Genomic DNA, 13,936 nt, shown 5'->3' with positions numbered 1-13,936 from the left:
ACGTCCCAGTAGCTACCCTCGATCAGTCCCATTAGGGAACTAGAAAAAGTGCCCTTCTGGGCACAGGTCTCCACCAGGAGGATAGGATTGTGTGTGATGTTTGGCAAAATGTTTAGGAGTAATATAAACATGTTTGTGTGTGTGTGTGTGTGTGTGTGCGCTACTCCTGAAAACTTTAGAAGCCAATCGTAGGCAATCAGGATGGATAATTATGAGAAATCAAACAAATCACATGATCACATGACTATGGAGAGCATGTGTACCGATTTGCGTGAAATTTGGATAAAATCTGAAGGAGTAATATTAGAAAATGTGTTTTACATATGTCGGCCTCCTGGTGGCGCTATAAAGAGCAGATGTGAAAAATTCCAGGCAAAGGTTTTTCCTTGGCCTCTAGGGAGTGTGCATACATGGTTTTACACAGATCGGTGCAGTTATAGGTAAAACACAAATCGGCCAGTTATAGCGCCACCATGAGGCCGAGTTGAAAATATTCAAGTGGCATTTCTTCCTCGACCTAGTGGGAATGTGCGTGCAAAATTTCACGGAAATCACACCATGTGTTCATGATTTGCAGCATTTTGTTTGAAACGGAGCACTCCTGCGAACTTTGGAAGCCAATCTTAGCCAATCAGGATGGAGTCTGAAAAATCTGAAAGACCCGTTTCGTTGAATGGCTCTAGAGAGACTGTGTACCAATTTGCGTAATGTTTGGACAAAATCTGTAGGTGTACTGTCAAAACATTTGTTTTGCACAAAGCGGCCTCCGGGTGGCGCTATAACAGGCCAATGTGAAAACTTTGGGGCAGAGGTTCAGCTCTGGCATTCAGGGAGTGTGTGTGCAGAGTATGGCTGCGATCAAGCCAACGGTGCCAGAGATTAGCTGTTCACAGACGGACACACGGACGGACACACGGACGGACAGACGGACGGACGGACACACGGACGGACGGACGGAGTGCAAAACATACTCTCCCCATGCCTTCGGCCTGGTGGATACAAAAACCAGGGCCACACAATCCGTTCCTCCTGAACTACTCTGCCGGGACTGGGAGGTACCATTCAGGCGCGTGGAAGGACTAGGCTCTGTGGGTTGACTCCTGTCCGGGCCCCTCCTACGTCTCACCAGGTCCACTCCTGCTCTCACCATATATAAATATAATGTTATTTCCTTGTGAAAGCTGTAGTGGAAGTTCTAATTCATTAGCGCTCATTTCTCCATCTGCAATACATTTAGTGTTAACCTATGAACAATAAAAGCAGTGGTTTTGGTCTTTACCCTTACATCTCATTTAGTCCAGACTCTTTACTGCACCCAAAATTTCCTGTCCTTTTCTGCCTCTTTCACCCAAACATAACATAACCCCCCTTCGTATAGGAGTTGAGATTGAGAATATGGTATCTAGTTCACACTACACATATGGTATCTAGTTCACGACTAAGTAGTCAGCCCTGAAACATGACGAGCAGAGTATCCCTCATCACTACAACATGGATAGCATCAGCTCCTGAGGTCGGCAACCGACTGAACATGCTCGGTTCTTCATCAACGTGTTCCGACCAAGGGGCCAGTGAGGCTATTCAACGTTGAAGCACTGGGCCCCCAAAATTTGGTGGTCAAATGCGGAAGTAGACGTTCTGAGACGGTACTTCCGGCAGTCTTCCGGGTGCTTCAAAACGCCACTGAGCAACTTCCACTGACATGAATAGCTGGGGGGGGCGGAGCTTCGCGCCAGTTCAGTCTCTATCCTTTTATATACTCTATGGTTCCGACGCATCGGGAAGGCGATATGGACGGCAAGCGCAAAAAGGCTTCCCCTTCTATCACCCTTCAACCAATCAACCAATTTATTTAACATGTAGAATCACCATGATGCATGGTCCAATATCACTTAACAAAACACACAACAGGCAAAAATAATCACAACACAATACGGTAATGACAACACAAACTTAAAGACAACAGAGCCAAAATGATGCCTGCACAAAAAGAACGCTCAGCGTTCTAATGTAGACTGTAACTAGAAAATAGCACTCCTTGGAAAGTAGATCTCCACGCCGCGGTTCAAGAGCTATCAGCCAAAATGGGAAGCAGCCTCATGTAGCACAACCATGAGACCAATTTGAAAGATTTGGGGGGAGGGTCTCCTTTGACCTACGGTGAGTGTGGGTTCAAACTCAAAATTTCAGACCGATTTGTCCAGCATGCTGATTTGTCAGAGATCATGCTTCCAGAGTATGAGTAAGTGGCTAATCTGGGTCGTCGATCTGCTCAACCAGTGGAGCAAAGCCACTGAAGAGCGGACAATAATCATCTTCTTTTTGGGGTTTGTTTTGAGGGAGGGAAACTTTCTTGCTGACTTTCACCATCGTTCTCTACACCTGATAGTTGTGTGGTGGCAGAGAGCAGAGAACAACATGGATTGATAGTCTGGCGGTTGTAGACAGAACACCAGGGAAAAGAGCTCCTGCTGGACAAGATCCATGATAACAAGCTCAATGATTTAAGTGTGTATGATTGCTGATGTCCTAGCCATGTTGGATGAATGGTGAGACACGGGATCAAAGTATGTAAAAAGAACTGGCCCAGGATTTACTTATAGTAACATGAGCAGTCCATTTAGGTCACAGAGTCACGGTAGCAGGGAAAATGGGTGTACTGTAGTATGTGGACAGACCTGAGGTGATCCGGAGGCAGAATGTTTGGAAGCAGTATTGAATTGAAGATTGTATTTTATTTCTTAGCAGCCCTAGCAGTCTGTGGTTCACAGCAGTAAAACAGCAGGACTGGAAACCGGGAGAGTAGTAGCGGGTACTGGCAATGGGCCCGATGTTCGGCTGTGGTGAGCTACCTCTTGTCTCTGAGGGTGGCTCAGCTAGACTCCCAGCTAACCAACAATAGGAAATAACTTCATAATCCATTCATTTAACAATTTAAAGCAAATAGACTTAGTTGACTTTCCCCCTACACTATATTTATTGACGGTTCACCCAATAATATTAGGTTAAAGTTAAGGTCGGGCAGAATGTAGGCGTTTGGAAAGATAGAGTTTAGGTTAAAAGAGCAAACAAAACTGCAAGATTGGCTAATGATACTGGCAGATTAAAATAATAAAAGCACTTAAAAGCATAACGTTAAGCATGACAGGAGGTGCTGCTGGCAACGTTGCAGTAGCGTTTTGTGTCTCAACCCTGATTCTATCCCTGTACTACCTCTTCAAAAGGATCTCCACCTTAGATAATACTTGAAGAATATCCTTCTATACAAGAGAAGAATATTTGGACATGGGTATTAATTATCAAACAAAAAGCAGAGGACAACAATGCACACATATACAGTATATATACATACATAACAGACAAAGAATAAAAAGTAGAATACACACTGTAGGTAGGCCTGGTAGTCCACGTACCCCGATGACAGCATTTAGCTCAGCCATGGTCACCTGTTTGGCCCGTTCAACAGCCTGGACTACCTGCTGTTGGTGCTGCAACAAACAAACGGCACACACACGCACACACACACACTAAGTTGCATGCCAAAAATGCATTTGTTTGATTATATGCTTTGTTGTTTTTGGTATTGTTAAATAAGTAGCAGCAATGTGAAGGGCACCTTTAAAAGAATTGTTTCATTTATCAACGTTAGAGCTGGCTCTCTTCCCTTCTTGTCTGCAGCCTAAAAACACATACTGTACACACACAGGCCCACACAGAATACTGTACAAACACACTTACCTCCTGAGAGAGGAAGGGTATGACTTGTGCACAGATGGTGTTCAATCTCTTGGCAATTTCGGTCTGGGAAGGGAGAGAGGGGCGGTGTAAGTTTTAATACCATAATTATAGTCATTTAGATAGGACAGCTGTTTAGTATCATCAATCAGGTGTTACATACATGCACACGTACATACACTTCAAACTGCTACCACCACAACAAGCTGACATTAATTAGCACATACACATACTGTGACTGCGAAGAGTGAGTACAACCAATGCACCTCCCATCCTCTCACACACACACACAATATGACAAGAGATTCTCTAGCGTAGCTATCAGCATGAGATCAAGTTTCTCTCTCTCATTTATTGCGCTTTTTTCTCTCCCCGTCCTCTCGGTTCTCTGGACCTGCACTCGGTGCTCTTCCCATCAGCGCTTTGCCATAATCTCATCAGTCCCTAATTTCATTTGCTCCCCCATCTAGTATCCATGCCAACACATCCGCCTGCCCCCCCCAAGCCCCGGAGGTGGCTACAATTGGCCGAAACCAGATATCCCCACGGTGGCATCAAATCAGATAAGGATGCTCATATTACATATCATCCAATCAAATTGATACGAGTAGGGTCAGGGCGAAGAGGGAATTGGAGGAGCCTTGAAATGTAGTAATGGCTCATCACACACACACACACACACACACCTTAAAGAACCAGCTAAATAAACGCCTTTCACAGGACCTCTCGATTTGTGCACGCATAGACAGTTGCACACACAGATGCACACTAAGCTCCATCAGCTGAACTAAAAGCACACACAATATTACCAAGGCACAGTTCATCCAATTATATACTTGATGAGCCAATTAAGGGACTACTTTAGCCTCATAAACCCAGACAGAACTAAATTAAGAAACTGGTACACCCGAAGAGCCATAAATACAAATGACTTTGACCAGAATACACCTTGAGTGACCTAAATAAATTACTTTGCCCGTGTAAATATAGAAACTACTTTGCAGTTTGCACACAATACTCCAAGAGGACATTGATAAAGGCACCACTTTACCCAGGCCAGAATACACCTCTAAGTGGAACCAAAACAACGTTTTTATTTTATTTGATCCAGAATCAAAGAGAATACCTAAAGAGAGAAGAGTTACAAGCTGTGATAGGAATGTCTGCAGGTGCAGCACACATTGCACTCATCATGGTCCATTATGCGTCAATCATTCTTCAACCACCTTCTGCTTTGTTTTACTAGATTAGAGGTCTTCAGAGGTCCAAGAAAAACACAGAAAAACACAGAGATGTCGGAACCGGGAGCCGAACAGACCTGGATATTATAATGAATATGAGGACCGTACTCATACAAAGCTCAAGAACCCGAAATGACCGAATGCTCACATTATTATTAAGAGTTGTACATTATTATTAAATAAAACGTCTTTCTTACTTAAACGAAGCCCACTGTTGGTGGTGCTGCATGGTCATTTACGTGTGAATGTAATATGTATAATCCCAGAGTAGTAGTAGTTGTTTATCATTATATTCAGCTGGGTTTCCATCATGCTTTGTAGAGCATATCAAGTTCAACACGCTATGACAACTCCATTCTTTTACCAAATTTGAACAATTAACCAAAATGTTACGTTAATATCAACAATATATATGATACCAAAATGTTACGTTAATATCAACATATATATGATACCAAAATGTTACATTAATATCAACAATATATATGATACCAAAATCCACCTGACAGGGGGGAGTTTCCCTGGTAGGACAAAAGAAAAGTACACACACTGGTCTACTAGACTAGAGTGCACTAGTCACATTGGTGTGTTCTACCGTTATATGCTATATTCATATTATGCCATGCCGAGCTCACCGATCTATGCTAGCAAGGCTAACTAGGAATACATAAACATGTTAAGGCTACAAATCCCTAAAGCTATGATCCAAGAAGGAAATGTGACCGCAACAAATTGTAACTAGAAAGCTCCGAGAGTAAACAAAACTAGGCTTAGCAAGAACTAACAAGGACATGATAATGATGTTAGCCAATGTTAAATCTATGCAAGCTAACAAGGCTTATCTAATGGCACTCACGGGGGTTAATAAAGGTAATAAGAGCAGATTTTGTGCCCTTTGTGCAGATCTGATCTTTTCCACAGGTGACAATCTGATTGCACAGGGTCTCTCTCCCAAGAAGTACAATCAAAAGTTAAGATTTTCTATGCCTCTGTGCATCAAATTTAACGGTTGGTTGAGGACCACATTTCAGAAGAGTCCTCATGATATTGGGGTAGACATGTTTAAGAAGAGTCCAATAGTCCTCATTTTCCCTAACGCACCATTAAAAACACAGCAGAGGGAGAAATGCATATGCGTACACACAATGTGCTGAGTTAGGATAGGCCTCACATTACACATAATTGCAGGATTATGAATTTCTCCCTTGTGTAAACACACACATACACACACACACACACACAAGTCTCTCCCCCTCCCTCCTTGCTTGCTTCTCAGCAGGAGGTGGGTAGTTAGTTTGTACACCCCCCTTGTACACCCCCCTCCCCCCCAGGAGCTTGTTGCTCTGACAACTGCAGCCCCAAGCTAATGACCTCCCCTGGAGCTTTGCTCTGTGTGTTGTGTTGTGGTGTGTGCACATGCGTGCGTGTGGACTGTGGACAATGGGCATAGATAGATGCACCTTCTCGCAATGACAGAACAGTAGTTTCACACAGATATAAAATGAAAGACAAGCAATAGAGAAAAGGGGCAGGGTGTGAGAGAGGGGAAGCGAGGAGCACATTGTAAAATGAGAGTGAGGGAGGGAGAGAGGAAAGTAGATAACCAGGGAGAGTGAAAGTGTGGCGGGACTACAGTAGAGGGTAGAGAGAGAGAGAGAGAGAGAGAGAGAGAGAGAGAGCCAGAGATCCACTCCTCAAAGCAGCCAGGCCAATCCACCTCCAATTTCCTCTGGTCTGACGGGTCGATATCTGTGGTAATTACTGGTAAACGCTCTGAGCCCTGCACCACTCCTGTGGGGAAACGTCTATCTGTTTGTGTGTATGTGTGTTGGGGGCGTGAGCACTTGCCTACCTATCTGTAAGTACATTTATATTCTTGCTATGCAAGTACAGTATATGTCGCCCTTTTGTGTATCTGCATTCACACACAGGTGTGAACAATTTTGCTTAGTGCTGCCTTTGTTATGTTTAAATGTCCTTGGCTGCAAGTGTGCATCTCCCTCGTTGTAAAGAGGAGCTCTACTGTCTTTCTTCCTCTGTGTTTCCTCGATAAAGGGCCTCGCCGTGATCGATTCCTCTGCCCTCCCCGGCCCTGCCCCTCTAATGTAATAAAGCAGGCCGCTCCCCCAGACAGCACCAATCAATCTACAGAGCCATTCATCCTGCCTCTGGGCTCAGCCGGCCGGGCCTAACCAGGGAAATGGAGACAGAGCTCCATCGATCACAGATAAACACACAAACATATGCACAAATGGCCAGATATACACACACACACACACACAAGCGCATGCGCAAAATAAAACTGAACACCCACACAAGTACATCAAAACCTTGCCAATAACAAAGGCAAACAGAGGATGCATGCAGACAGACAGACAAGTAAGCAAGCAGAGACATAAATGGACAAGTAGACATCCATACCTGCTTATGCATTTCAATGTTGAGGCCATAAGACATCTCATAGTACTGGGGAGAGCAAAGAGTAGTGTATTATGATCTATGGCTTTACACAACACCTTCACATAGTGTATTATGATCTATGGCTTTACACAACACCTTCACATAGTGTATTATGATCTATGGCTTTACACAACACCTTCACATAGTGTATTATGATCTATGGCTTTACACAACACCTTCACATAGTGTATTATGATCTATGGCTTTACACAACACCTTCACATAGTGTATTATGATCTATGGCTTTACACAACACCTTCACATAGTGTATTATGATCTATGGCTTTACACAACACCTTCACATAGTGTATTATGATCTATGGCTTTACACAACACCTTCACATAGTGTATTATGATCTATGGCTTTACACAACACCTTCACATAGTGTATTATGATCTATGGCTTTACACAACACCTTCACAGTGCATTATGCGGCTGAAATTGTTGGTTTGGGTAAACGCAGAAATTCAATGAACTGCACATCGACGCACAGATGCGTATGTTTATTATGCAGTGGTGGAAAGTAACTAAGTACATTTACTTAAGTACTGTACTTAAGTTTCAGTTTTGAGGTGTTTGTATTTTACTTGAGTATTTCCAATATCCAATACTTTCACTTCTACTCCACTACATCTCAGATCCAAATATTGTACTTTTACTCCACTACATTTATTTGACAGCATTAGTTACTATTTACTAGTTACTTTGTAGATTAGGATTATCATTACAAAACATACATTACCCACTTCGGCCCTACATTTTGGCCATTCAAAAATAGACGATCTACAAGCTCACAATGCGTTGCATTGTGAGCTTGTAGATCGTCTATTTTTTATTTTTTGTAAATCGTGTATTTTCAAAAGATTTTATGTTTTAAAACTTGAAATGAGACATTCTGCATAGAGTACTTTAAATTAATTTTGTACTGAACCTTTTGAATGAACCTTTGTACTTTTACTCAAGTAAATTGCGAAAAATGTGAGCACTTTTTCCGCCACTGTTATTATTAGGGGTGCACAATTATGAAATTCTGACCGATATCCGATTATTTGCATGGTCATATCTGAAGATACAGATTCTGACCGGTTCCGATATTATACGGATTATACTGCCTTCAAACATTAGAAATACACAACAAAATCACATTATTATTGCGTCATCAATATTTGTGAAAATAATCTGTATCATTTTGAGACCGATCCGATATGGCATTTTTATGGCCGATTTCGATATGCTACCGATTATATCGTGCACCACTAGTTATTATACGTCTATTGTCTATTCAACAGATTGAATGGGTTGTTTCAGCAGACTACCATGGTGTCTCACCATGACATAGTGCCTCTGCATCTCCGTCTTCTCACTGGCCAACTTCTCACATTCCAGCTTCAGACTGAAAAGAAAAGAAAAGAAAACACAAACAATATAAAATGTACTTCCACCGAAACACTTGACATAGCTGATGAGCATTTGAGTTCACCGTTGATGTTTATCATAGTCTATAGAAATAATACTTAGTATAATATATCCTAATATCAATGCACCACGTGACACGTCTCTGTGTGTACGTATTCAAATTTGACACATGCGTTCCACACCACCACAGGGAGTGCAGTGCCCCGTATCGAGGTCGTCGGATCGCCGGTTGTCTAGAACCAACACAAAAGCCTCTGCCTGGGCTCTGGACAGGGCTCCTGCCCAGGCTCTGGACATCTCCATATATGGAGCTGGCCTGTTCTGACATCACAATGATGTTCTGACATCTGCATATACTCCTTATTTGGGTATGCCTGACAAATAACTCCATATATGAACATAAAGGGACACAGACATAATAACTGGGTGGGCCATGCGTTTTCAACTTGCATCCAAGTATGATATGTTCATTGATATTTTGGCTGTGTGCGCGCACGCACGCACGCACGCACGCACGCACGCACACACGCACGCACGCACGCACGCACGCACACACACAAACTATCAATGAACATATCATACTTGGAATGATGCAAGTTGAAAATGTTACCTTAATTAAGGTAATAAGGTTGTTTTTTTTTGCTTTTGTGTCTTTATTGATAGTTACAGTGAAGACGGACAAGAAAGAGGGAGAGATAGAAGGGGAGAGACATGCAGCAAAGGTCGTCTTCCCATTCGGTGCATTACCCCCTTGTGTCCTTGCTGGAGGTACGCACAGCGAGTTTGAAGTAGGTCAGTCCCCTAAATATGGGCCTATCAGTCAGATTGGCACGGTTCTGGACAACTGAGTCATATATGGGCATATCGGCCGGATTGGCGGAAATTCTGGCAGTCCTCAGCAAGAGGTTGAAGTCGGTTGGGCGGACTGTTCTCGTACAGTTACTACACACAGATAGACAGAGATTTCACGCATTTATAGTAGAGATGTCCCGATACTGTATCGGTAAAAGTATCTGATCGGCCCTTATTGTCATATCGGCACTATGGCAGGTAAATAAAATGTTGGGGCATGTGGAGTTTGCTTTGGAGTTGCCCAAACTGCAAGTGCACATGTGAGGAGTCTGCTATAAACACAACACGAGATATATAGCTAGATAGCTATAAACACAACATGAGATCACGACACTGGTATCGGTATCGGCTAACACAGAAATTGAGGTATCGAGATCGGATCGGAAGTGAAAAAAGTGTATCGGGACATCCCTAATTTATAGTAGGATGTTGTCTGATAACGATAGCGATGGACTAATCTGATGCATTTCGGGCATTTAACCGGGATGGCACAACCTTGTGGCTTTTCTCCACATCATCCACACCACACGGTATGGTACAGGACAGCATGGCACTGCTTTTTCACCCTCTCCAAACGGACCCACACCAGACTCTACCCCACCTCTATGAAGTAGGTACTAATTAAGCGCTGAATGGGTGGAGCTACTGCGACAGCTTAGTATATAAGAATCTGAAAGGTAGACGTGTTTTGTAAATTCAGAATAAACCCAATGGCAATCTTAATGTTATATAACGGCAAAGGATAACAAAACACACCTGTCCTCTTGGTTTACACAAATGAACAAAGTCAACATCATTACTCTACAGCATTGCACACATAAATTAATCTCTTTTCAGCAATCCTCTTTCTCCTCTCTCTCTTTCACTGTAACTTTGCAACTCAATTAACAGGTCTATTGGAGAGGGAAAGCAAGCTGCACACTACAAGTCAGAGCAAAATAATGCTTGCCTGTACCATACTGTGCATGTGACGTGGAGAATTGCCAATGCCAATTGGCCGCCTTTTTTTTCTTTTCTGGTCACTATTTCTACGTAAATACAGCTAACGAGAACAATGTCATATCCAATGAGAATAACAAATAAAATCTAAAGCACAGATAAAACGTAAGTAAGTTGTAGGTTTCACATTTGTCACCGACTGACAACTGTAGCCCACTAGCCCCATGACACCATGAGTTAAACTTTACAGTCAGTGTTATATAGCCAAACAACAAATACACAGAAGTCATGTTGAAATCCTGATGGTTTCCCTTTCCTTAAGCTTTTCAGTACAGTTCCCAAACTGTCTCACCCTAGAGAGGACCCACCCACGCCCATCAGCAGTGCAGCACTATCTATCACTCACAATCATGTAATCTCTCTACGTCGTCCTCAGACGAGCCCTCCATCGGCATATCCAGTCATCATGTTGGTTATAGAAACATATAACCACCAATCCATATTATATTTATTATAGTCTAGTTACTAGTTTCTACTAGACTCTAGTAGAAACATACAATCAATTAAAATGAGAAGAACCCCCATGATTGTCACAGAAAAAAAACTATTGAGCGTTTATTCCACATAAATCAGACAATTGAAAAATGCAATTATTACTTTGAAGAAAAGCCTTCATTTGTAACAGGTTAGTGTCCATATACATATACAATCCAATTGAGTCCAAGAAAAATGACTACTTTTTGGCTGCATGGAAAGAGGGGTAAATTTTGCAGACTGTGTAGGGAAATAATGTTGTTTCTAACATTATGTTCCCTAAAACAGATAATTATCACTGGCAGATGATAAAAAAACAAAACAAAAAACAAGAACGGTGTTCAACAAAAGGAAGCATTCCATTCTGTTATCCTTCTCAAAACATCCTTGCCAACAAGCAAACACAAATAGAGGCATGCTCTTAACAGGGGTTAACATCAACAGAGTGGTTCACGAGAGTATTAAAAGTTAAACAGGTATTGCGCTTCCTGCATAGTTATGATAACCGACTGCTGTCAGCCTGGGATAACAGTGTTGGTTGCACAGCGTTTGTTTAGTTTAACCCCGCTAAGCATGAGGTATCCACCTCATACTGCTTCCCAAAACCAGGCGATAAAATGAAAAACCTGTGTGTGTGTGTGTGTGTGTGTGTGTGTGTGTGTGTGTGTGTGTGTGTGTGTGTGTGTGTGTGTGTGTGTGTGTGTGTGTGGAACAGAAACAAAAGCTCTGAGTTCTCCGCTTCTGTCATTAGGTGAGCTTTCACCGGTTGTCACCCACAAATCCACAAAAGAAAACACGCAATTGAATGCATTCCCTCCTGCATGCATCTGTGCATAATTCTCTCTGAACACCAAGGCACGAACACAGACGAAACTGGGCAAAATAAAGAATGATTTATGAAACCCTCAGGCAACACACCACCCTCTGGCTCTAACCCATCAGCCATCACCACGACTTACGACCTACCGCAGTGTCAGCGTCAACGCTCATGTCTCGTCTGATGTGTGAGTGCCTGTTGCCTTATTCAGTTTAAGGGTTAGGTTTGGGGTTTTGGCAGTTATTATGGGTGCCGTGAGCTTTATGGTCTGGGGGCGTTGTCAATGACATTCTTCCCCACAAGGACAGGAGAGTGTTGGTTGCATGTGTACTGTATCCACCTGTGGTACTGTGCCTGAAGAAACTGGAACTCCTCCTTGATCCGGTCCAGTGACTCTGGGATGGTGAATTTGAAGGGTTGGCCCTGAGCCTGGTGGGGCGGCTGACACGCACGTGCACACACACACACACACACACACACACACACACACACAGTCACACACACACACAGTCACACACACACACACACAGACCGAATTACAAACATCACACTGCCTACAATGTCACTTCCATCGAGTCTAGGCTACTCCTCTCCGGGATCTCATATGTCAACAACTTAAAATTATGAGGCATCATTCAAGTATAACGTCGTCAGTCACCACTCCACAACGCTGCCAAGTGTACTTGGGCGTCGCAGTTATCAAGAGAGCATGTAATTAGGGACAGGTCTGGCAGGTTGTTAAAACTAAAAACAAGAAGCTATCCATCAAAAACTCTTGGAAAGCGCGAACGCTGTGAGACACAAACATCCCCGAGTCCCGACAGATCAGATCAGGTTAAGTAGGCTACAGTTCGGCCAGAGCAAAAGGGTGAAGAAGATGACAAATGTCTCTCTTACCGGGTGTCGCCCCTGGGGAAACATCGTTATCTCCGAGAGGATGCGCCCGTTTCCTGCAAAGAACCCAAACTAAGGACCGGGGGGGTTGGGGGTGTTCTTTATAAGTAGACCATGAAGACAAATCCATCCATCGCGATGTGGTCCTTGTTATGATACCACTGTGTTTTTGCCGTTACTTCCACATAAAAAAATCGAACGAAGGAACCGGTGAATCTGTGCTTCCCTCTCTCCCCCCCCTCGCGTGTGTGTGTGTGTTTCACTTGCTCTTCTTGTCCTCTTCGCTCCGCCGAGCATATACGACTGTAAATCAGCCAGAAAAACACGGGAAACGGGTCATTAGCTGGAGGAGGGGGGCGCATACACCAGGTGAGGATGTAGACCCGGAGTCACTTCCCTGGATCTATTTTCACTCCGCGTGTGGTGGTGTTTTTTTTGCTGTGTTGGAGGAAAAAGGGAGGGAAGAATCCGATATATTCCGAACGGAGAGACGGCAAAACAAACAAACCAGGAAAAGAATCAAGTTGGCAGACCAAGCGTAGACATACGACAGCCGCAGAGCGGTCTGCACAGAGTCGGAGCACTAGAAACAAATCCACACAAGTTAATTGCAGTGAAGAGTTCCCACTTGACTCGCCGCGGTAGCTTGGTGGTTGAATATTCAACAACAACAACAAAAATGAATATTTGCTCCGCGGGCCAATGCGCACGAGTCTGGAGAGATGTTGTGGTCCAAGAAAATGTTTAATAGAACGCGGAAAATGTTGTTAGTCTTCACAACAACAACTCCTACCACGGCGGCAACAATCTTGCGTCTAGCTCCGCTTTACCTCAATGGCAACTTTCTCACGCGGTTTCACGACCCCCAACTAACCAAAACGCAGAGCACGCCCACAAAACGACCGCTGGCCAATGAGAAACGCTGCTCCACGTGGGCTAGTGACGTAGTTCATGGGACCGACCAATAGATGCCCCGTGTATGGCTTCGGTTCTTTTGACCTGATTGAGCTACGGGGATCCTGACCAATCCAGGCACCGTGAGCGCGG

General features: G+C 43.5%; 1 protein-coding gene across 9 annotated transcripts in view; it reads right to left on the bottom strand.

Moving 5' to 3' along the window:
- Positions 1–13,736, bottom strand: part of LOC306934030 (transducin-like enhancer protein 1) — a 37,497-nt gene extending 23,761 nt beyond the window's left edge. For 7 of the 9 annotated variants that reach the window (XR_013791277.1, XR_013791278.1, XR_013791279.1 and 4 more), the window contains exons 1-6: positions 12,893–13,736; positions 12,336–12,436; positions 8,767–8,830; positions 7,398–7,442; positions 3,739–3,801; positions 3,387–3,488 (exon numbers count right to left, since the gene is read on the bottom strand). Coding sequence is in view for 3 of the 9 variants with exons in the window: in XM_079516446.1 (XP_079372572.1) it covers positions 3,387–3,488; positions 3,739–3,801; positions 7,398–7,442; positions 8,767–8,830; positions 12,336–12,436; positions 12,893–12,916 (399 nt within the window). In the remaining 6 variants the exon portion in view is untranslated. The remainder of the gene's footprint in view (positions 1–3,386; positions 3,489–3,738; positions 3,802–7,397; positions 7,443–8,766; positions 8,831–12,335; positions 12,437–12,892) is intronic. The other 2 variants (XM_079516448.1, XM_079516447.1) reach the window with 2 other exon arrangements.
- Positions 13,737–13,936: the final 200 nt, after the last annotated feature.

This window comes from Electrona antarctica, assembly GCF_951216825.1.
Source record: "Electrona antarctica genome assembly, chromosome: 12".
In the NCBI taxonomy this organism is placed as follows: Eukaryota; Metazoa; Chordata; class Actinopteri; order Myctophiformes; family Myctophidae; genus Electrona; species Electrona antarctica.
This window is presented reverse-complemented; position numbering and strand designations above follow the sequence as displayed.